The sequence below is a fragment of the Ilyonectria robusta genome, assembly GCF_021365365.1.
Source record: "Ilyonectria robusta strain PMI_751 chromosome Unknown BGZ61scaffold_4, whole genome shotgun sequence".
NCBI classification, from domain to species: Eukaryota; Fungi; Ascomycota; class Sordariomycetes; order Hypocreales; family Nectriaceae; genus Ilyonectria; species Ilyonectria robusta.
Genome location: NW_025764438.1, coordinates 387,311 through 409,539, shown reverse-complemented (window position 1 = coordinate 409,539; position 22,229 = coordinate 387,311). Strand labels below are relative to the sequence as shown.

General features: G+C 53.8%; 8 protein-coding genes across 8 annotated transcripts; 3 read left to right on the top strand and 5 right to left on the bottom strand.

Moving 5' to 3' along the window:
- Window positions 1-625: 625 nt before the first annotated feature.
- Window positions 626-4,702, bottom strand: BGZ61DRAFT_343829 (P-loop containing nucleoside triphosphate hydrolase protein; the record flags this gene model as incomplete). The annotated part of the gene is made up of 2 exons (XM_046239633.1): window positions 626-876; window positions 934-4,702. 2 exons carry the CDS (start codon window positions 4,700-4,702, stop codon window positions 626-628), a joined length of 4,020 nt encoding a protein of 1,339 aa, XP_046108174.1.
- A 1,098-nt stretch (window positions 4,703-5,800) lies between these two features.
- BGZ61DRAFT_158461 (armadillo-type protein) lies at window positions 5,801-7,872 on the bottom strand. The gene is made up of 2 exons (XM_046237441.1): window positions 6,990-7,872; window positions 5,801-6,932 (listed from the first exon to the last, which is right to left on the bottom strand). The coding sequence occupies exons 1-2, from the start codon at window positions 7,476-7,478 to the stop codon at window positions 6,021-6,023; spliced, it is 1,401 nt and encodes a 466-aa protein (XP_046108173.1). The 5' UTR covers window positions 7,479-7,872; the 3' UTR covers window positions 5,801-6,020.
- Window positions 7,425-8,436, bottom strand: BGZ61DRAFT_158413 (importin beta binding domain-containing protein). The gene is made up of 2 exons (XM_046237439.1): window positions 8,121-8,436; window positions 7,425-8,055 (listed from the first exon to the last, which is right to left on the bottom strand). The coding sequence occupies exon 2, from the start codon at window positions 8,031-8,033 to the stop codon at window positions 7,524-7,526; it is 510 nt and encodes a 169-aa protein (XP_046108172.1). The 5' UTR covers window positions 8,034-8,055; window positions 8,121-8,436; the 3' UTR covers window positions 7,425-7,523.
- Window positions 8,437-8,990: 554 nt separating this feature from the next.
- On the top strand, window positions 8,991-11,739 carry BGZ61DRAFT_158448 (uncharacterized protein). The gene is made up of 4 exons (XM_046237440.1): window positions 8,991-9,476; window positions 9,526-9,665; window positions 9,715-10,687; window positions 10,741-11,739. The coding sequence occupies exons 1-4, from the start codon at window positions 9,308-9,310 to the stop codon at window positions 11,484-11,486; spliced, it is 2,028 nt and encodes a 675-aa protein (XP_046108171.1). The 5' UTR covers window positions 8,991-9,307; the 3' UTR covers window positions 11,487-11,739.
- Window positions 11,740-11,809: 70 nt separating this feature from the next.
- On the bottom strand, window positions 11,810-15,422 carry BGZ61DRAFT_474078 (STAG domain-containing protein; the record flags this gene model as incomplete). Its single annotated transcript, XM_046248537.1, has 3 exons — window positions 11,810-14,695; window positions 14,750-14,958; window positions 15,014-15,422. The coding sequence occupies 3 exons, from the start codon at window positions 15,420-15,422 to the stop codon at window positions 11,810-11,812; spliced, it is 3,504 nt and encodes a 1,167-aa protein (XP_046108170.1).
- Window positions 15,423-15,712: 290 nt separating this feature from the next.
- On the top strand, window positions 15,713-17,065 carry BGZ61DRAFT_444422 (UreD urease accessory protein-domain-containing protein). Its single transcript, XM_046244972.1, has one exon. The coding sequence runs from the start codon at window positions 15,867-15,869 to the stop codon at window positions 16,854-16,856; it is 990 nt and encodes a 329-aa protein (XP_046108169.1). The 5' UTR covers window positions 15,713-15,866; the 3' UTR covers window positions 16,857-17,065.
- A 322-nt stretch (window positions 17,066-17,387) lies between these two features.
- BGZ61DRAFT_474076 (RNA polymerase III RPC4-domain-containing protein) lies at window positions 17,388-19,167 on the top strand (the record flags this gene model as incomplete). The annotated part of the gene is made up of 2 exons (XM_046248536.1): window positions 17,388-17,811; window positions 17,876-19,167. The coding sequence occupies 2 exons, from the start codon at window positions 17,388-17,390 to the stop codon at window positions 19,165-19,167; spliced, it is 1,716 nt and encodes a 571-aa protein (XP_046108168.1).
- An 878-nt stretch (window positions 19,168-20,045) lies between these two features.
- Window positions 20,046-21,587, bottom strand: BGZ61DRAFT_344419 (uncharacterized protein; the record flags this gene model as incomplete). Its single annotated transcript, XM_046239698.1, has 6 exons — window positions 20,046-20,560; window positions 20,615-20,682; window positions 20,739-20,827; window positions 20,888-21,184; window positions 21,246-21,353; window positions 21,420-21,587. 6 exons carry the CDS (start codon window positions 21,585-21,587, stop codon window positions 20,046-20,048), a joined length of 1,245 nt encoding a protein of 414 aa, XP_046108167.1.
- Between the last annotated feature and the right edge of the window lie 642 nt (window positions 21,588-22,229).

The window sequence follows — 22,229 nt, the reverse complement described above, 5'->3', positions numbered from 1 at the left end:
GTCAAGTCTCACCAAAAAGCCTTCGACGTACAGCCACTAACACGACGGGTAAAGTTACGCTGTATTTTTACCAACGACTGCCTCCTTTCCTATTTTTCCATAATTACTCGTCATCGATTCTTCTCCAGGACTTCTCTTCCGGACTCATGATTACCGCATATTGTAGGTCTAGCTTCGTGTCACAGCGACCGTAAACAACGAGGCTCCTCAAATAGTTATGTTTGCGAATGAGTATTGCTATTCGCACACACTCAAAATACTACTCGCACACTGAAGTATATAGGCCAATTTCACCAAGACGTCTCATCGATATGCCTATTAGTATATTAAACCTAAGAAAATTAAATAAGCTTTACTCTAAGTATTTATCCTCTGAGTTCTGCTATTTGAATTTTATCTTTTAATTTATTTTAAAGTGGAAACTGGAGACTCTTCAGAATAAGATACCTCAAAGCGGGCATACAGTCCAGGTATATCTTGTACTATCTGGGTAAGTTTAGGTATAAAAAGTTATACTTGTATACGATTAGCATTTTGAATGTATGCGAATAGCAATACTCATTCCTTGTGGCGCGAATAGTATACCCAATTCAAACACCTCCTCCCAATCCAATGATACGTTCGTCTAAGCATCTAATCCGTCGAGCTCTATCATCTTCGTAACCAACTTGATCACCTCGTTGTTCTCGAGCCCCAGCTCTGGACTCTCCACCTTCTTCGCAATCAACTCATCCACCATCCCACGCAACCTCGCCACCAGGACTCCAACCCTGGCCCATCCTCTGAGCCGTAGCCATCCGTCAACAAGAAGACCTCGGCCTAGCGTGTCTAGTTCGATGGGACCGGAGAAGAGCAGCAGCGTATACGCATTGAACGCTGGAACGAGTTAGCTATCGTCACAAAAGGGTCGGATCAGATTGTCCATGGACTTACGAGTGAGGTCTCGAATAAAGATCTTGCTTGTCGAGATGAGGGTAAAGTACGACATATAGGCCGCATTTCCCGAGAAGCCCTGGCTACCAAAGAGCGTGCTGCTTGGGTGCACAAATACCCGCCCGTTCTCCTGGTTGAAGTACTTGATAGCACGCGCCTCAGGATCCAGCTCGACCGCACCGGACATGGAGCTCGCGAACTTTTTGTCGGGATACTGGATTCGTGAAATCTGCGGTGTAAAGGCCGCTGCAATCAGCGCCCGCAAGAGTTGCGAGCCGCCTGCGTAGGCGCCTCGAGCATGTGCCTCGCTAGAAGCCTCTGATGATGTGACAATGCCAATCTCGGCCAGCGCTGAGTAGTATTGAGATCGCGTGTTGGAGATATCGGTCAGGGTCTGGTACGCAAGGAAGCTCTCTTCGCAGAAGCTTCGGATTTGACGTTGGGGCATCCGATCTTGCATCATGTCATCCCACTGCTTGAAGGCTTCCAGATCCGTCAAGAGGTCGCCGTCTCCCTTGCAGAACCTCATTCGGGCTGTTCTCGCTTCATCCCTCCTCTCTGAAGGGGAAACGAATGGACTTCGAGTGCTCAGGATAGCCGCAATGGTCACAGAGTCGTCCAAGCAGCCGAAGATGGCGCCAAACACCATCAACTTGCCGCATCGCAAGTCCGCAGGCAGCATGGCCAGCTGCTGACCCATGGCCGTGAGCTCATCTCCATCCAACACTCCCATTCGCCGCAACAGCTTCATTGCACCGTCGATGGCAGTTGCGTCAGGAGGTGTCGGGGACCGTCCAAGGAACCCTGCAACGTCCCTCATGCCCATGGCACGAACCGAAAGACACAGCTGCTCTAGGGGTACACGTCGAATTTCGGGCTCTGGTCGCTCGGCCATCTGCTTCTCCAAGTTTTCGGTGAAGAGTTTGTAACATCTACCCTCTTGGACTCGACCAGCTCGACCACGTCGTTGCTTGCCAGCTGCCTGCGATGCCCACGTCTCTTCGAGCTTCCTCATGTTGTTGACCGCATCGAAACTCGTTTCCTTTACCTTGCCACTATCGATAACGGCAATTATATCGTCAATGGTGATGGAAGTTTCCGCCACATTGGTCGCGACCACGATCTTGCGCTTGCCGTGTGGTGCACTAGCAAACACCCTCTTCTGCTCTCGTGTCTCGAGCGATGCGTGCAGAGGGAGGACATGAAGTGATCCGAGCTGCCTCAGGGCACCACACGCTTGGTTGATCTCGCCTACTCCAGGGAGGAAAATGAGAATTCCGCCAGTCTTCTTTTCATATGACAGCTCATAATCGATGGCCCTGACAGTCTCCACAATGAGGTTATAGTTTATGCGGTGGCCCATCTTCTGGATGATCTTGCCCATGGTATCACCAGATATGAGTCCGGTGTCAGCCCTGTCGATGCCATACCCAGTCATTCGGACAACGTCGTCAAGGTAATATTCTTCCACCGGAAACGTTCGGCCAGCAATTTCAACCATACCAACACTCAGTCCTTCAGAAGTAAAGTAGTTCGCAAAAGTTGACGCATCAAGCGTAGCGGACATGAGGATGAGCTTCAGAGTATTCTGTTTCATCCTCATGACTTCACGAATGAGGTTCAGCAAGAAGTCGGTATCAAGACTCCGTTCGTGCACTTCATCGATGACAACGTGACTGACGTCCGCCAGAGCTGCCACGACATCCTCTACCCGTCCTCCAGAAGTCTGGAGTCGTCGCAGAAGCACACCAGTCGTCACGAATGTGATCCGGGTATCCTTGGACCTGCGAGATTCGCCACGGATAGCGTATCCCACTTCGTCGCCAACCCGAGTGCATCTCTCTTCCGCCACACGATCCGCCAGTCCCAAAGCTGAGATTCGTCGCGGTTGCGTCACGATGATGTTTGCACACCCACCGAGTCCCCTCTCATACAGGTCATCAAGAATGAACTGCATCGACTGAGTCGACTTTCCTGAACCCGTCTCTCCACTGATAATGGTAACGTGGTTTTCTTCAACCGTTCTCACAATGGCGTCACACATGTGCCACGCCGGCAGCTTCTTGCGTTTCGAAATCATATCTTTCAGAGAAGGCGATTGTTGTCGCCGCAGCCACTGCTCTCTGCTCCGGGGACTTTCGATCCACTTGAGTGGCTTTACGTGGCGATGTGACCGCTGGGTGCTTGAAATAGCCGCGATCGGCTTCGTCTCAGACGCTGCAGAAGAAACGGAGGAAATCTCCACCAGCTTTCCGGGATGTTCGATGATGCTGTTGATGTTCTGCTGAATCCAGTCCATAACTAGGAAGATCTTAGTAGGCTCGTCTCTTAAGGCCTCTTCGCTATGTTGCAAAGCTTTCCTGATGATGCTCAGCTTGATATAAGAGGGAAGGTTAGCGACAATGGAGAGTATGAGGTTTGCTGGATAGGTGGCCGCCCTGCGAACTTGCAAGAATGTCTCTACGTTTCCTTGAGGTCCGTTCTTGACTGAATCCAACTTGATACGGATGACCTTGTCGCCATCGCGTTCAAAGCCTTCGCCATATATAGCCTCTAGGCTTCCAACCTCGTCCTCCCATTGCTCCTCGGGAGATCCCATGTCCAGGAAATCAGAGTCGCTGTCAGCTTCAACCTTGCTTGAGAAGAGCAGGTTTTGGAGTGTTTCGGCTGCCTTATCCTCGTCACCGCCTTGTTCATCGAGGACCTTCGTGGCCAGCTCGAGAGAATAACCCGTTTCGGACAGGCGCTTGATGATGCCCTCCCTTTTAAGGTCCGTGGCCCCAACAGATACACCGGCCGAGTAGCTCTCCGGTAGCGCCCACCGAGGGAGGTCGTCTTCCGGTATGTGGATAAGCAACCACTCGAGAGTCTCTTCCCTGTCCTTGCAGTACTCCACTGCCTCTTCCGCATGGCTGCGTCGGAACCCGAGCTTGCTCAGCTCAGTCACAATAGCATCCTTCTTAGACTTGGGCATGGAAATCTTGTGAGGGTTCCAGGTCACACCGCCTCGCAGCAAAGTCTCCAGCTGTGACCTGGTCTTCCTTCCCATTTCGACTTTAGGCGCGGTAGTCCAGCCCTTCATGATGTTAGACCGACCGTCACCGTTCATCAGCGCCAGACCCGACGCTCCAGGCATGGCCTTGGCTTTGGCCTTGGCTGCCTCCATCTCCTTCCTCTTCTTCTCGGCATTAGACTTGGCGTCCTGGCGCTCTTGGAGAGTCTTGAAAGGGTCCGCCTCGTACATCCAGGCCTTTCCCTCCTTGACATCCTCAGCCTTCAACGCTTGGAACTCCTTCCATAGCGCTTTGTGATCCGGTGGGAGGACCATGTGCTTGTTCAGCATGCTGCAAACCCTGAAAAGGGCATAGGTAGCAGCCGCATGTTTGGCCTCGATAGCGGTGGGTCGTAGAATCAAGTGCTTGTGGGTTGTGGGAATCTTGAAAGGCTCAAGCTTGACGAGCTCCTGTGTCTTGAGGTCCTTGGCGCTCAGGGTGATCCAGACGGAGAAGCCATCAGGGGTCTTCCTGGTGTCAAAATCGGGCTTGTCCCAACGTTGCTTCTGGCAGTGCTCGCTCAACAGATTTACTGGCAACTTTCCAGTCCATGAAGAGCCTCCGATAAGCTGCTTCACTGTGGGTTTCGGAGGTGGCCCCTCGGGAGCTGGAGCTGGAGCGCCCTGTTTCTGGCCCTTTTTGCCCTTGCCTTGGTCCTTGCCCGCCGAAGGGTTCGGGGTTGGGGTGTCGGCCTTTGCCTTGCCTTTCTTGACCATGGTTTAGGCTGAATGCAGATGCGTTTGGGTGACAAAGAGATGGGGATGGAGCTATAGGACTCTGACGATCCAGATCATGTCTGTGCTGTGGAAGCGATCCGTCGAAAGGCTGATCGATAGCAAACCAATAGTATTCAGGAGATCTGGCCGCGCAATTCGTGGGGAGGCCTGGTCTGTGGCTGAGAGGTCAGAGTTGAAGTGTCCTGATGTTGCTGTTTGACGCTGAAATGGGTAATGATCCTGCCAGCAACAGTACTCTGTTGGATTGTGTGTGTGAAGGAAAGGAAAAATTGTGGCTGATCGCGCACAGTAGGCACTGTGTTGTTAGCTATATTTGTCATATCACTTACAGTGCGAACATGTTGTGTCAGCCCCACCCGCAGTTGTGTCCCTCATCTGGACGGTACGAAGTACGAAGTACACCGGTTGATATGATAGATCTTCACTCTCGTCTTGTCGATAGAAGTAGCTGAGCAAGCCTGAACTCGAGAGAGTCTATACGACCTGGACTGATTCAGAGAATGGGTCCACTACTCTGCTGCTGCTCCAAGGGCTCGTCCACACTGGAACTCTCGCGTGAGGGGCTCGAAGCTCTGATCCGCCACACTCGTAATCACAGCCATGTACTCTGGGCCCAGATATGCCACGTCACACTTCACAAGTCATCCAAGTAATTTGGGGAAATTGGTCATTGATATCTTTTTTCTTTTTACTACGGGCTTGGTCTCTTTCAACCAGACACACCACCACTTGGCGGTGAATCGACCGCAGTTTCAAGGTTCGCCATCGCAGAAGCTGGGGTGCACTAGCACCGGCTTCCAAGCTGCAGCATTTCTCATTCAAATGCCACCAAGCTTACTTCGGCGACAGTCTTGCGTGGGTCCCGTGAGTCTTGCACACCATTCATCATGATGCCCTTCGTTCTCTACATGAACCCACCGACTCTCGCCGGCTCTGCTGCTCCCCTGATCGAGACACGGATTGCCTCCTCTGCTTGCGCTTCCTCCTCCCTTCTTCACTCTCAGGCTGGAGCTTTCAAGCTACCATAGGGCCTGTTTACATTGCGAGGGTGCTCCTCCTTCCTCACATAAATCCTTCAAGATAGATTAAAAAGACGCGGTGTCGGGGTGATATCATTGGGGTTGGGGGGGTGTTTGACAGTCTAGCAAAACTGTACCAGGTAGGGGGGGGTAACTGGGATATGTGCTTGAAGGGGTGGGGGTATGCCAAGGCAAGAGGTTGAAAGACCTGACGACATCATCACGGATCCCCTAGAGGATAGAGGATGTCCGTGTCCAACAAAGGCGAGACTAGACCCTTACATGTCCATCGAGTCACCACCGTTGGCAAAGTTGAAGCCGCCGGACTGCTGGGCGTTGTTGGCGCCAAAGCCAAAGGTTCCATTAGGACCAGCGGGCTGGGCCATACCCTCATCAGCATTCTCCTCATCATCAGAGAAGTACTTCTCAATGATGTTGTAGGCCTTCATGTAGATCTCCTCGTTAGCGTTGTTCTGGCAATCGTGGATCTTCTCCATGCCACCACACTCCTCAATGAAGAGGGCGTAGCGGTTGATGGCCTCGGCGCTTTCACCAGCAGCCTGCTTGTCGAGGTCACCGATCTTGAGAATGTTCTCAAGACCGTCAAGAGCCACCTGGATGATCTTGTTGTCGGGGCAGCCGAGAAGGTCGCACAGGGGCTTGATGCAGCCCTGAGCGACGAGGTATCGGATCTGCTCAGGCTTCTGCAAGCCACCAGAGGTAGCGTTGCTGATGGCCCAGCAAGCCTCCTTGCGAGTCTTGAGGTCACCGTTCTGGAGAAGATGAATCAGAGGAGGGATGATGTTGGCATCGACAACGGCCTGGATCTGGGACGAGTTGCCGGCAGTGATGTTAGAGATGGTCCAGCAAGCCTCTTTGCGGATACCGTCCTTAGTCGAGCTCAGAAGAGACAGGAGGCAGGGCAGAGCGCCGCAGTTGATGATGACCTGAGTCTGGACATCGTCACCGGTGACAATGTTGCCGACGGATCGGAGGGCGGGGGTCTGAACGGAGGTGGAGGCGTGCATGAGCAGCTCGACCAGGCGGCGGGGGATGCCGGCCTCGATGACGGCCTGGATCTTGTCGTTGGAGCCATCCGAAAGGTAGGAAATAGCCCAGCAAGCATCAATCAAGACCTCGTCATCAAGAGAGTAGACAAGCTTGGACAGGACGGGAAGAGCCGGGGCAATCTACGGGGCTGGTATTAGCATACATACACATGGTTCGATATGGTGTGTGCAACTCACGGTGTTCCAGTCGGGCTGGGGAGTCTTGCCTCGGCAGAAGTTGCTGAGAGTCCAGGTAGCGTTGCGGAGCATGCTGAGCTTGCGGCTGTCGCCAAGCAGGTTCAGCAGAGGCTTCAGGGCACCACAGCTGAGGACATAGTCGCGGCAGTGAGGGCTGTCACCGGCAATGTTACCGAGGGCCCAGACGGCCTGCTCCCGGACATCGGGCTCAGGGCTGGCGAGGAGCTCGACGAAGATGGGGACGGCGCCGGCCTCAATGACGACCTGGGTCTGGGTGGCAGAACCAGAGGCAATGTTGGTCAGGGCCCAGGCAGCCTCGAACTGGACCAGGGTGTGAGGGGATCGCAGGAACTCGACGAATCGGGCGACGACGCCAGTCTTGATAACCTCCTCGATCGGGGGGTTTCGCTCCTTGGAGAGAAGCTTTCGGAACTTGGTGGTGGCTTGGATCTGGAGATCGATCTGTTCCGAGAAGACACCGGCGACCATTTGAGGGAGGTCCTCGTTCAGCTAGTTCCAAGAAGTCAGCACAGGTCATCTTGGAGATCTTGACGAAGCGATAGTATAGCCAGGGGGTACCCTCTCGCCGACCCAGGGTGATGGTGGAAGGACCATGGGGCGGGACGTGGGCATCAGCCGGGTCTGCTCAAGTTCACGGCGGCAGAATGTGGGGTTATAGGGAAGTGTCTTCCCCCCACATCGCCAGGCGGGAGGGACGGCATGGTGAGCGGGCAAGCGAGTTTTCGATGAAGTACCCAGGCCATGCAAGACGGAAAGTAGAGGCGAAAGGAAAAAGGCGGAGGCACATACCTGGGACTCTGTGGGGGCGGACTCATCGTCACTGTCGGGGGCGGCACCAAGGGAAGCACCAGGTCGGTTCTCACCGGTGCCGATGCCTCGTCGCTTGGCCAAGTTCTCCTCACGCTTGGCCTTGCGGATCTCGACCTGCTGCTCCTCGCGGCGGCGGCGGAGCTCCTCAGGCTTGAAGGTGTTCTTCGCCTTGAACTGAGTGCGGCGATGCTCGGGGATGTAGCGCTCAGCCATGGTGACTGATTTTGTTTTGGCTCTGCTCAGGAGAGGGGCGGCGTTGGTAGGTGAACAGACAGCAAATTGTTGTGCGGGGGTGAGGACAAGAAGCGCAGAGGGGGAGGGGAGAGAGGAAGGCCCGACGTCAAGGGAGAAGAGCCTGGCTCGCAAGACGTCTTCGCAGCTGGAATGCGGGAGACGGGAGAGGGAGGGCCAAGAGGGGAGGATGTAGAGAAGAAGGATGAAGTTTTTTGTTGTTGTCGGGGAGAGAGAGAGAGAAGATGGGGGGCAGATGGGTGGAAGGCGGCCGGCTTGGTCGAGCAAGGCAAGCCAAGGTACCAAGTAACTTATGGAGCGAAGAGGGCCCAGAGTAGGTTAGGTGGGCAATCAGCGGGCAATCAGTGGGCTCCCACTGAACGTTCACTGGACGGCGGGGTCGTCGTGGAAATGATTTGGGTGCGCGTTGCCGTGCGGTTCAGTGCAGAACTGTGCAGAATGCAGACTGTGCAAACCTGGCTAGCCCAGATACAGCCACTGAAAACTGAAATTAACCGCTGCGATGGAAGTCACTAGAGTGGTGATTTCAGCCTCAGGCAGCAAACCCTCTCCGTAGGTACATTTGTTTGACCGTCGTCTCATCCAGGGGTCAGCACGACACAAACACACAAGCAATCACTCGCAACACTTCCGCTGGGTGATGGGTGATGGGTGATGGATGGCGCGGCTGGACACACCATAATTAACAACAGCAAAGGATGCGTCGTTGCGGAGGTATGTAAGTAGTAGAGAGGGGCCCAGCAACAAACCTGTGGCGGCTTGCGTGGTTGTACCTGAGTCCTACGTAACTTAGGTAGTCAGTGACAGACACATTCATTCAAGTGTTGTACAAGACTTACCCCAAGTAAAAAGGAACGGAATCATGAACATGGCCCCTGGCCAAGTCACCAACTTCCCTTCTTCACCACTACCAAAGTCCCAGAACATTCTCTGTGGAGTTTATTTCCCATGCAGCTCTCATTTGCCACCACCGCTTCCCCTCCCCCCACCAAGACACCAAGGGAGTCCTCCGCTGCCACTCGATCACATGCTCCGACACGTGCTGTCGCGACAATGGAGGGGACCTTCCTCACACCCCACGCCCACACTAACGCGCCCGCCCACGGCGAATCGCGTCGCCGCCCATTTACACGACCTCACCCACTCATTCTTAGCCACAAGCACGCGACCGCGTAGATTGATCACCACTTCGTCCAAACCGACGCCTGCTCCGTGATGCCCGAGCATGGGTAATCATGTCTTCATCGCAGCATCCCCTCCTGGCTGCTGCCTCGACACCATCATTGCCCCCAGGCTTCGTCACCGCCCAAGACATTTTGGATGGCAATGTTAGGGTTCACTCGAGAGTCAACGTCGTCGGCGTCATCACCGACTTTCGTTCGCCCGTCCCGACGAAAGGCGTTGGTACGAATGCCTTCTCCACCCCTTGATGTTGCACAACTAACCATGCAAGACTGGAAATGTCAAATCCGATTCTACGACTTGTCCGTCGAGGATGATGAGGGCTCGTCTCTATCCCTCAACGTCTTTCGACCGGAGAAGGAGATGCCAACCGCTAGTTGCAGCGATGTCATTCTTCTACTCTCAGTCAAGGTACATTCCAATCATGTCGTAGACGAGGTGGCTCTACTAACTATGACAGATTCAACGTTATCAATCGGAGGCTCCCTCTCTGATAACCCATAAGGAGACCAGAGTTCACATCTACTCGGCTGCAAAAATCCCGAAGCACCCCGCCAACGCGTTGTGTGCTCTGCGACCTCCGTCGAGGCCACAGGATCGGCCTCCTGCCCAAAAGGAAAATGCCTATGTCGCCTACATGTTTCACGCAATCAAAAAAGCCCGTGTGCCGACAGAATCAGAATTTGAGGTCATGACTGTTCGATCCCGCAACGTCAAGGAAAAGTTCAGTCTGCTTGAGGGCGTTCAAGATGGACGCTTCTGTGATATCGTTGTCCAGGTTGTTAAAGAGCCATATGACCAAGGGGACAAGATCACACTCTGGGTTTCTGACTACACCGAAAACATGGCCTTCTTTCATCACGCCTTTGATAGCGGGAGTCTAGCGGAGGAATCAGACAGTGATCCTTTTGGGTACACTACAAAGCACTCAATGGCTGCTGTTTCGAAGACTGGTTGGAATGGGCCGTTTGGCAAGAAGAGCTTGCAAATCACTTGCTTTGAGCCCCACGCAACCGCAATCAGAGATGGCCGGATATCTGTCGGCACTTGGGTGTCCATTCGAAACCTGCAGGTCAAATTTGGGCACAATGCCTCCAACCTCGAGGGTTATCTCAGAGAGGACCGGGAAGCGCATGGACCCAAGCTTGGAATATCCCCCCTCGATCCAAGAGACGACACAGAGAATATCAACCCACGCCTAAAAGACGCGCTTCGCCGTAAGCGAGACTACGAGCGAGTGAAGAAGGATCAGCTCCGGGATATTTCCGAAGCTGCAAAGGCTGGCCAGAAGCGCAAAGCCGATGTAGCTGTCAGCTCAGAACCCAAGAAGATGCCGAAGTCCAAGGAACGCCGGAAACTACTCCGTGCCCAGGCACAAAAAGAGGAACAGAAATTAAATGGGTCTGTTCCTGTGGCAGATCTGAACCCACAAGGTAGTCCCCCAGTTTGCATTGGCCGCCCGAGCACTCCTAATTTGTTTACGTAGTGAGATGCGAGAACCAAAACAAGTCGGCCAGTTTTATCGCCGACATATTGGAACATGCCACCTACGACACTACGATTAACAAGGAACCCGTCAAACTCCAGCTCCCTTTTATAAACACAAACTACCGCGCCAACGTACGCATCGTCAACTTCATGCCTTCCAGACTCGAGGACTTTGCCTTTGCAAAAAAGACTTCAGAATTCGATGTCCTATCAGATAATGACGAGTCCGATGGCGGTTCAGAGTCTGAACAGGACACGACATATTCCACAACTAAGCATACCTGGGAGTGGCGTTTCCACCTCGAACTAGAGGACGCCGCTGTTCTGGGGAATCAGCAGAAGAAAAGGATGTGGGTTGCGGTGGATAATCAGGCCGCACAATACCTCGTGAACCTAGATGCCTCCAACCTACACTGTGACGCAACGAACCTTGAGGCGCTCCGTCAACGATTGTTTTTCCTGTGGGGAGAGTTGGAGGAGCATAAGAGTCGTGCGCAGGCCAAAAAGACCAAATCGATTGAGGCCGTGAGGGAGGGCAAACCACCCACCAACAGTTCTGATGAAGATGAGCCAAACACAGAGGCAGCGGAAAAGACACAGGTTGCGAATCGGCCATTTGCGTGTTGCATCCGCCAGTACGGCGTCAAGGTACGAGAATCAGACGCGGCCAAGGCCGACGCAGGCGAGGGCAGTCGATGGCAGAGGATGTTTGGGTTATTTGGGACCCGGATCTCGATGAAATAGTCTAGTCGGCTAAGACGGAAAAAATGGAGTTTTATGCTTTGGAATTAGATCATAGGCATGTACATCACGGATTTGGGAGAAACATGCGAAGGATCGGGTGCAAGGAATCCTGATAGTATAGGGGGTGAATTACAGAAATCCCCTTGAGACGCCCAAACTCAGAAAGGGCTTCTGCCCACATACCAAGACTCCGGCCGTGGCGACGCACGAACCTCCAACTACACACAAACAAAAAAGTGCTCGGATCTAGAAAAAGGAAAAAAAGTCCGCATCTCGTATTGCAAAGGTCCAATGCGGTCCGTCCTACAGGGAAAGGGAGCCCATTAATCCCCAAGAACATCGTCATCTGAATCGTGAGCTGGTCGTTCCTCTTCTTCTTCGTCATCATCGTCGATCGGATCCTCTTCCAAGAGCTCCCTCCGGCGGAGGTCCTCGCGGGAGCCCTCCTCGGGCTGGGGCTCATCGCCAAAGATGTCGTCGTCCTCATCCTCATCCTCGCCAACGATCATCTCCTCGCTGAGCTGGGCCTTCTGGGGCTTGGAGGTGGGGTGCGCCGCGGCGGCCTTCTTCTTGGTGCGCTCTGCGAGCTTCTCCTCGTCCAGATAGGCGACAACCTCTTTGAAGTTGTTTCCGAGTTTAGTCTGGTTGCGGAGCAGGCGGCGGCGCAGCTTTCCAGCATGGTTGCCCCGGCCGTCGACGAGCTTCGCGCCGATGGCCAAGACGTACTTTGCCGTCAACTCGCAGAGAGCTTTCTCAGTCTTGAGCTCAGCCGCAAACCGCTCCTCGTATGACAGGTTCTCGTCGTCGTCATCTTCTTCAAGATCCTCGTCATCGGCCATTGGGTCCTCGTCCTCAGCTGGTTCGTTAAGTGTCTTGTCCTTCTTTGACTTCTTGGCATATTGTCGCTCTGCGCCATCGAAGATGGAAACCAACTCAGGCACGAGACCGGATTCAATCTCCTGGACTAGGCTCTTGTACTTCTCGCCGCCGGTTGCTTGCGAGCCAGCGCTGGAAGTCGGGCGGAATTGCTCAATCGTCGGGCGAAGTGTCGCGAAGGTGAGGTGCAGATCACACAAACTTCCGGTCGCAAACAATCGGAGTTGGTCAATGGCCGCGCGTGAAGAGAAGGTCTCAATGATGTGTTTGCGGAAGGACTGCCGTAGGAGGGATAAACGGTCGAGTTCGGCATCTGCAATACCCACTCCAGAGGAAAGAAGCTTGGAGAGGGCTCGTGTCTTCCACATAAAGTAGAACTGGCAGCTTCTAATAGCGAAGGTCGTGACCTCGTCCTCAAGGTCATCGATTTCATCTTCTAGAGGCTCGTACTTTCCACGATGGACGATCTCGGCCAAGATCTGAATGATAGGGGATGTACTTTCGGACCCTCCCTCGGCCTCCAATGTGTCAACGCAATCTGAGATGCTCGACAGCTTGCTGATCTTTAATAGAATAGTCGACAACTCTTTGAGGGGAGCTTCCGTCAGGTTTCCACGAACTGAGAGCTCGCAGGTCTTGTCGAAATTTCGGAGCGCCGTGATAACATTCTCCCAAAGATTTGCGAGCTTGCCATCCGTCAATTCCTCGAGATCGTCGTATTGTCTTGAGTGCAACAGGGCCGTGGCCGCTTCGGACAGAACTCTCCGGTCGTCGTGTCTGTTGAATTGAGTGCTGATTTCATCGAGCAATCTCTCGTATTTGGTGGCGTCTTGTCGAAGCTGTTGAAATACGTCAAGGTTGAGAAAGTGAACCAATCGGAGAACAATTGCGGCGGTCTCTGGCTCGGCTCCAAACTTGCTCAGAAGCCTTGGAATCAGAGATGCCAACTCAAGTGCAATCTCCTCCTGAGCCTCCATTGCTTCAGTTCGATAACGAATCTTCTTGTTCCTGTCAACATCGCTAGTCTGGGCCAGACTCAATTTGACAGCGGAGCTGAGGACATCCAGGAGGATTGACTCTTCTGCGGCCGATGGGGCAACCGCCTTCTTAAAGGATACCTCCGCAGAATCGCCCTTGCCCTTAGCCTTGGACTTGGCCTTGGTGCTTGATGTATGATCAAACAGCAAATAACCGGCCAAGATTCCCCACTTCTTGATTTCGGGAACCTTTTCATAGAGAACCTGGGACGCCAGAGAAATTCTGGTATCTGGAACGGTTGCCTCCAGCAGATCAGCAGCAACATCCAAGTTAAGGGATTCTCCGTTTTGGTGGTCCTCTTCGATCTGAGCGTCGTAAATAGCGAGAGTTTCAGCGAGACACTTGATGTTGACCCATTCCTGGCGAGGAGCGTCCAAATCGTCCTCCTCAACATTGTCAAAGAGCTCGTCCAAGGTGTCGGCGCCGCCAATCTCTTCCAGCTTGCCCTCGTGAACATCCATAACGCACGAGACGAAGAACCCGACAACGGCTTTGCGGATTCTGAGTTCATTGTCGAAAATGAGCTTACCGATAGAATCAATCTCATCAGGCTCAAGCATCGCCGCAGCGCGTAGCGTATCAATGACGGAGATAGCAGCCACCCTGACCGGGACCTCTGAGTCTCTGCATGCCATCTCGATCAATCTGGGTCGGAATCTGTCGATGAAGTGTCCAAGTTGCTGTGCGTCTCGCCTAAATACCCTCGAAAGCTGTTTCAGGACTTCCTGGCGAGTTGGCGCATGAGTATCCGAGAGCATCCAACCCAAGTAGCGCAAATAGCCTGGCTCCATGAAGACGGTCGGCAAGTCCCATATCCAAGACCCGAGTGCCTCGACGCACTCAGTTCTTATCTTGGGATCAACGTCTCGGTAACGGTGGACAAATACAGTGTCGAAAAACGACTGGATGGCTTCGCTGCAGAGCTTGCGATTCCCGTTGGCCTCGTCTAGGGTTCGCTGGATCTCCGCGGTTCTCGTCTTGTTCTTGCCTCGTTTTGAGGACTGGTGCTGCTGCTCGAGGCTGCTGATACGCTGGTCGAGGGCATCGGCGACGTAGACTAAGCCGGACTGAACAGCCAGGGCGATACTGGTTGCGGTATGGCGGAAGGGGCGGAGCGAGGACGAGGACATACTAGCCAGCCATGCATGCAGGTTATCGATCAGAGTCTGATCTTTGTACAGGACGTCGGCCTCGTGGATGAGCGAAATAAGCGTGTGGAAGAAGGTCACTAGTATATCTCGAAAAGATCTCGTGTTCTTCGACTTGGAGATCAGTGGATAATCGGTGATTTGTTGCTATAGGCTTGTCAGCATTTTCCATCAGCTAATCGACGCGATTTCGAAATTTACCTCTTGATAGACGCTCTGCAAATCAATCAATCTGTTTGGGATATTCTCGGGGTCGCGAATATCATCTTCCGTAACCTCCTGATCGCAACCGGCGCACTGCAAGATGCAGTTCACAAGGTCTGTAAGAGCCGGCGCTTCATCCGCGCGATACTTCTCTAGCCACTGCTGGGCTACCGTACTGCACGGATCGCCAGATCCAAAGACTTCAGCTGCAGGCGTGTCAGCATCGGAGCGATGTGGCCGAACCAGGAGTGAAATCCTTACCAAATAGGCCAGTTCCCTTGTCACCCGTGTCGATGCGGACCGACTTCTTGGGTCTGCTGGGAAGCCCGGCAGGATGAGCCGCACGCGCAGGCTGCGTCCCATTGATCTTCGGCTTCTTCAGGGACGGTTTCTTTGCGCGGCTTGATTGCGACGGCTTCTTCCTAGACCTAGGCGCGGGATGGTCGTCGTCGCTATCGTCCTCAATCTCGTCGCTCATCTCCTCGTCTGAATCTGGCGCCTCGTTCTCGGCATCCTCTTCATCGTGTTCATCTCTCTTGCGCTTCGTAGTGGCGGATTGAGTCGTAGCCTCGGGCGTAAACTTAGTCGGCGCTCTCACGACGCGTCCGGAACGGCGACGCGCCGTACTGTCGGCTTCCGGCGTAAGCGTGGGGCTTGCGTTGTTGTTCATGGTTTCTCGCAGAGGCAGTCGCGTAGGTGTCATTTGAGGGATGGACAGCCAGATGAACGACCCCCGATCCGAGGGCGACAATGGTGTTTCTCTTGTCGCGTCGAATGTCGCGTGGATGACGGCCAGGTTATTTTGGAAAGTGGGTGGTCCCGGTTTCTAGCGGAAGAATTTCGGAAGGAGCCCCAGTTCAGCCACGACAGAGCACGAGCCACCTATGAGGAGCCACCTATGAGGCGCCACTTGACCACTTGACTGCGGGGCTGAGCCACAACCCCAGATAGGGATATCTTCTTCAAGATCCATCAACCGAGCGATCTTTTCACACATTTGGTATCTAAGGGCGGAGTAAAGGTGCTCAATTGCGCATCTTTCTACATAGGTCGGACCCTCGCTGATTCTTCTACAAATCGTCTGCGAGGAACTGTTCTTCGAGATGATGTTGACATGGACTCGCCTTTCCCTCCGTCTTCCCTGTCCCCTGGTGATGGCCACATCGTCGTCAGCCTTCTCCCCGCTGGGGGGAGTGGCCTGGAAAAAATGACCTACCAATATCCCCTGAAGCTCATTGCTCCATCTCCATCAGTCGACCAGGATAGCATCCTTGTGTTTCTCTTATCCTACGGGGGCGGACTCGTCGCCGGGGATACAGTCAACTTGTCAATCCACGTGCGACCCAAATCGAAACTCAGCATTGCCACGCAGGGGCATACCAAGATCTTCAAAACTCCTTCCACAGAGGTCATCACGAGACAGAACATCCATGCTAAAATCGACAACGATGCCGGTCTTTGCCTCCTCCCGGACCCAGTTCAGCCATTTGAGGACAGTGTCTATGCTCAAATACAAATCTTTCGACTTGATAATCGGGCGTCGCTATGTCTGCTAGATTGGGTCACACACGGTCGATCCGCTCGTGGTGAAAACTGGAGCTTGACCAAGTGGACTGGTCGCAACGAAGTATGGCTTTGCGACCCCAAGGGTTCAACTCAAGAACGGTTATTGGTCAGGGACTCGGTCATTCTGTCTAAAGACGGGAGCCAAGCCGTCGGTCGAACACTCCAAGACATGATGCAAAAGATGGCCGTTTCCGGGACTCTTATCTTGCGAGGTGACATGATGAAGTCCCTTGGGGAGTTCTTCCTTGCCGAGTTTGACGCCCTACCTCGCATTGGAGCTCAGGACTTCCGGTCACCGGAGGCGAAAGCGAAAGCGAATTCGGGGGTCTCAGACTTGCAATACTGGCGTTCTAAACGCCTCGAGATGGAAAAACAAGGCGGTATTCTTTGGTCCGCTGCGCGGGTAAGAGGATGCGTGATTGTTAAGTTTGGAGCAACAGCGGTGGAAGCTGGTAGGGAGTGGATCGGGACAATGATCATGAAGGAAGGGAGCATATCTACTCAGTTCGGCGACCAGTCTATGATGTGTATCCGATAATGTCGGAAATCTTTTGATCAATATTTGTATCACAGCATCTGTTTGTCTAAACCATGGAATTTAGACGCTACGAAAGATTGACATTGACTTAGACGGTTCTTTGGCAATTGGTATAGCCTCGGGGCCAATATAACAAGATTAGCAAGACTTATCAAAGAGGAAATAGGCAGCCACCATTGCAATCATCCCAGTTCATCCATCTAACCTCCGAATTTATATATAACTTTGTCATTCTGGCATCCTCAAAAGGAACAGCATTCCATAATTACTGTGAATTATAGTGGACGATCGTCCCCAAATCGCCTGCACGACACCCACCTAACTTATCCTAGTTCTTTAACTAGCCAGGGCGGTGAGTCACCAACATTGGCAGAATTACATACGGTCCCCCACCTTCCTTCCCCCACTGCCAAACTAAGCAATTGAAGTCCGGCCAAAATTTTGTATAGATTCATCCCGCTTCTCGAAGTACTACGACGCTCTTCTTCCTCCGCCTCACGATCCTTCTCCTCCAAACTTAGTGCATTTACGATGGTTCGCGGAAGGGCACCCGCCCGGGGAACCCGTAGAGGGGCCGCCGCCGCCGGGCAGCGGGCGCAACCTCAGAGCGGCGAAGCCAGCACCAGTGCTACACCTGTTGCGACAGGAACCTCCAATCCCCCGATTCGAAGCACACCAAGCGCACCTCCTCGCGGCGGCGCTACTACCCGGGCGACCCGGGGGCCTGCGGCTGGACGATTCCGACCGAAGGTTGTTCGTCGAGATGAGGCGGAGCGTGACACCCTAGCACGGCAGGAGGAACAGAAGGCTCAAGACAGAGCAGCAGACGAGCGGCGCGCTCGAGGTCGGTCACGGTTCCGGAGCAAGCGGAGCCGAGGTGATGCAATGGGTGCTAGAGGCGGTTTTGGACGGCCCATCGGGGGCGCCAGTGGACCGTTCTCGTCAGGCGTCGGAGGTAAGGCGCATTCGCATGGCCATGTCTATTCAAACAATGCAATTCTGACTATTTCTACGCACAGGAGGAGGTGGCTGGTTCGGTGGCGGCGGCGGCGGCGGCGGTGGTGGTGGTTTTGGTGGCGGCGGATCTTTCTCACGATCCTTCAAATCAGATTCCAGGGCTGGCTTCGCCCAGGCTGATGGCGCACGGTACCGCGAACCACGAATCAACGCCGACAAGCTCAATGTCAACACGCAAAACGAGGAGCTGGATAGCGATGACGAGGCCATGTTTGCCGCCCTCAGCATCAGGCCGACAAGCATCCTACCAATGGGAATATACCGAAAGGAACACAAAGACGAAGGAGTGGTTGTGGCTACGACGGCCGAACTAGAGGCTGCAGAAAACGCCAACGAGGAGGAGAGCCTCTGGATTGATGGGGATGGAGAAGCACCCGAGACTCTAGCAGATCAGTCAGAAGAAGGCGGCGTTTGGGACACTGACGGAAAGAAGCCCGTCGTTGTGAAAACGGAGCCTGGGCTTGAGGACTCAATGGATCTGGACGCCGATGCCAAGCCCCCGGCTGACGTGCAGGAGAAGGTCAAGCAGCAGAAGGCGCCAGCAGTTTTGCGGCCAATTCGGAAAGCGGCTCCTCAAGATCCCGAAGAAAGGATGATTCAAACAGATCTGAACCTCCTCGCTAGCGAGTTGGGTGCAGTCACGATAGCAACAAACGAAAGCAAAGAGGGCAGCAAGGAGGGCGAGGAGGGCGAGGAGGGCGAGGAGGGCGAGGAGGCCAAGGAGGCCAAAGAAGCCAACGAAGCCAACGAAGCCAATTTGGAGGGCCTCAGCAATAAGGATGGCCGCATGTACCTCTTCCAGTTTCCTCCTATCCTACCACCTCTCAGAGAGATTTCTCAGCCGAAACCTGTCAACAAGGTCAAGAAGGAAGCGGAAGACTCAAACATGCTGGACTCCACGCCGAGCGCCGACGACTCTACACCAGTCGACTTGACCCAAGAGGACGGGATACTAGCGCCGGGCCAAGACCCCGCAGACGACCCGGAGAACACGGCGGGCTTCCTCTCGCAACTCCTCTCACAAGGCGGCATGGTGGGGCAGCTCAAGGTCCGCAAATCCGGCCGGGTGGAGCTCGACTGGGGCGGCCAGATCCTGGAGATGAGCCCCGCGGCGGGCATGAACTTCCTGACGACGGCCGTCATCGTCGAGGACAACGACGAGAAGCCCAAACCAGGAGTCATGGGCGGCGAAGGCATCGGAATGGGCAAGATCATGGGCCGCTTCGTGCTGGCCCCAACCTGGCAGGAGGAGGAGGACTGGAACGTGCAGCCTGAGGAGCTCCGGATCGACTAAGATGATGCGACGGAGAGGAAAATGGAACCACATACAGACGCAACACCTCAATCACCAAGGATTCAGTATCCCACCGGAATAGCCACCAGCGGCGCGGCTCGGTCAGTCGAAACCTGTACAGTAGACCCGAGCAGACCAAGGTACGGCACATTGAAATAAATAAGACCCCGAGACGAAAAGAGATACCCTTCCCCCTGCACAGATTCGTCGCCCAATGCCCATTGTCAGATCATCCCCAGGGAAATCCACATCCGCAAACCCTGGTTCCCTCTCCGCGTCAGCTCCGAAAAGGCGGTTTCATTTACCGAAGCCAGGCCAACTATTGGCGCAACATACGCGTCTGGGCGACGCTAGATCCGCCATTTTGCGTCTTGCGCTGAAGTTCTCTCCCCCTCAAAACGCCCACCACATCAGCTCATTTGCGAAACTCTCCGAATACAAGGACGCCTGCCCATGACCTTGCCCTTACCCTTGCGCTCCCCCTCAAACACCGCGCAAGTCCTTCACATGCGAGCAGGACGCCTGGGTATAACGGTGTTGCAATACAGTAATAAAACATTTCTGGCGCATTGTCTAAATGCTCCTGTGACTGCCGGCTGTCGTAATCTCCGGATCTATGGTGGGAAGCTTCCCGGCTATCCCGCGATGGCTGCCTTTAATTGTACAAGTAACAAAGAAAACTTGTGGTATCATGTCCTCATCCCGCCAAGTCCGATTTTCGTACCCTTTTAAACGCCACCCCAGAACCGACTCGTCTTAATGCGTAGTAGAAGCCTCTACGAAAAGAAAATCCCCAGTAAAACAAAGATACACCAAAGTGAAGAAAAAGAAAGGCCAGTCAGTAGAGCCGCACAGATAGGGTTAGCGGCTTCCTATCATTATTTCCCGTTGCCGAGCCCATAGCGTCCTGTCTCTTGGCTCTGGGCTTCAAGGTCGTGCATCATGTCGATCGACCCGCTCGGGGATGAGGAACTGTAGGCCCGCGTGTGCCAGTTCCTCGGCGGCGAGCTGCTTTGGTTGCCCTGGATCACGTAAATCTCGCTCCTAACGGTGCTCTGTTGACCCGGGGAGAGAGGCACCGCCGGCAGGCTCTTGTTGTGGAATGGGTGAGGTGCACGATTGGCCATTGGTGCAAGATTAGACCCCGTGTCATACTTGGGCTCGACTTTAATGAGTGACACGTCGTTGGGGCCGAAACCGGGCAATGTGCCGGACTTAGATCGAGTGCCAGATCGCATGGTGGCTGAGCGACCGGTGCCGTAGGCGCGGTCGGTGGATTCGAATCCCTTGATCTTCATGGCGCGGAGCAATGGGCGAATAGTAGCCAAACTAGATGCGACAATGGCAACGCCGGGTTCAACGAGAGTCCAGACCATGGCATCAGTTCCAGCAACTAAGGAGACCCCAATCAGTAACTAGTTTAAATAAAAATCGCCAGGGCACATACATAGAATATCGTCTGTGTCTGTCAGATCGGCCAGAAACTTCAGTCGGATAAGCGTCGCGATACTTGCACTTAACGCGCTAATTAGCCCAGTGTCCTCGAAGTAAATGTTTAGTGTAGGACTCACAAAACACCAAGGCCGAGAATAACAATCACGGTTGCCTTGGCTTGTTTGGTCATCTTCACAGTCCACAACATAGGAACAGGAAGAAGCGCCTAGGTATGTTGTCAGCATCATGCCCAAACCCATCCACTCGGTAGTCGCGATGCGCTTACGTAGAGCCAATCCGATAAAATAGTCATAACACTGATTGAATATGCCGCGGCGACGATCTGATCGGCAGTCACACACTGGCCATCCGTGATTCTGAAGTCCCACTGCTTCGCGACTGGGCTGCATTGGAAAATGTCCCAGAAGAAGATGACGCAACTCCAAATGGTGATGATAGCCAGGCTAACCCAGAGTATCCACGTGTACACCTTTTGAACCGAGAGTCGTAGAAGGAAAACGCCGATGCTCAACTTGATAAACATCATATCGAGGACGTAGGTTGCGGTCGCAAGAGCCTGCCACTGTGAGTGTGTTAGCATGTCACATATATTTGGCTGCTCAAATTGTTGGGGGGCGCCTCACCATGAGCGCATTCACTTCGTCACTGTCATTTTTGATGGCTTCATTATGTCGACCAAGTCCATCGTGTACTCCTATGAGGATGAAGACACACGATACCGTAAAGATCAACTAAAAAGAGTATCAGCCATGGTTGTCGGACAGGGAAGCGGGATGGCAAGCGCAGAGTGAGCATACTTGGCCAATAAACATAAGCCAGTCATCGGCTTGATAACCCTTCATCAAGAAGGCTCTGGTGTAGGTGCGGAGGGCGATAGAAATCCAACTTAAGGCGAGGAAGACAATCGCGGTGCCCACCAAAGCGCCTCCATTTTCCTCCTTCAGATTGATTTCCTTGTTAGCCATGGCTCTCCGGCGTCGCGAGATGTCAATTATCGAGCATGGCTCAGCTTCGCTGATGGGAGAGATTGGCGAAATGAGAGCGAGAGGGAAACCGTCACAGAAGAACCAACAAAGGCGCAAGGCATGGCTGGCTAACAGGGCGCGCCGGGGGAACCCAACGAGATATATCTCACGCCTCAACACTACTTGGTCTAGTTCTGTGACCGAGACATTGTCTAAGCAGGGGGGACCGTGGCCGTAAAGTTGCTGTGCATCACGCATGGGTGGAGGTTGTTAGATGCAGGTACGCGGTGTGTGACCCAACAAAGGGCAGGTGGATCGGTTCCCACGCGATTGTTTGGGTATCTCATGCATTACCTCAAGGGCTGTTTGAGCCGTTTGAGCCGTCTGAGCCGTCTGAGGCAGACTGGGTGTCCTGCAGCAAGCACCAACAAGGACCAGCATGGGGAAGACCCAGCGGGAACGCAGAGACCATTCCGCGGCGACCAGGCCCGGCCTCTATCGGCGAAGTGGATCCCGCGACCATTCTAGTTCTGCTCCGTACTCCAGCCGAGGTGTCAGGGATGCTGTGACGTGACAGGGACGCTTGTTGCCTTGTCACACGCAGTCAGATGTGACTGTGATACAGCAGCCAGAGTCAAGCAA

Bases quoted from the DNA above. Each gene is read 5' to 3' on its own strand.
- BGZ61DRAFT_158461 (XM_046237441.1), bottom strand. From the start codon at position 7,478: ATGGTCGCCGGTGTCTTCTCGGAACAGATCGATCTCCAGATCCAAGCC. The intron at 6,933-6,989 runs GTGAGTTGCACA...CCAGCCCCGTAG, and splicing joins CCCAGCCCGACTGGAACACC to ATTGCCCCGGCTCTTCCCGT.
- BGZ61DRAFT_158413 (XM_046237439.1), bottom strand. From the start codon at position 8,033: ATGGCTGAGCGCTACATCCCCGAGCATCGCCGCACTCAGTTCAAGGCG.
- BGZ61DRAFT_158448 (XM_046237440.1), top strand. From the start codon at position 9,308: ATGTCTTCATCGCAGCATCCCCTCCTGGCTGCTGCCTCGACACCATCA. The intron at 9,666-9,714 runs GTACATTCCAAT...TAACTATGACAG, and splicing joins TTCTTCTACTCTCAGTCAAG to ATTCAACGTTATCAATCGGA. The intron at 10,688-10,740 runs GTAGTCCCCCAG...TTGTTTACGTAG, and splicing joins GGCAGATCTGAACCCACAAG to TGAGATGCGAGAACCAAAAC.
- BGZ61DRAFT_444422 (XM_046244972.1), top strand. From the start codon at position 15,867: ATGGACTCGCCTTTCCCTCCGTCTTCCCTGTCCCCTGGTGATGGCCAC.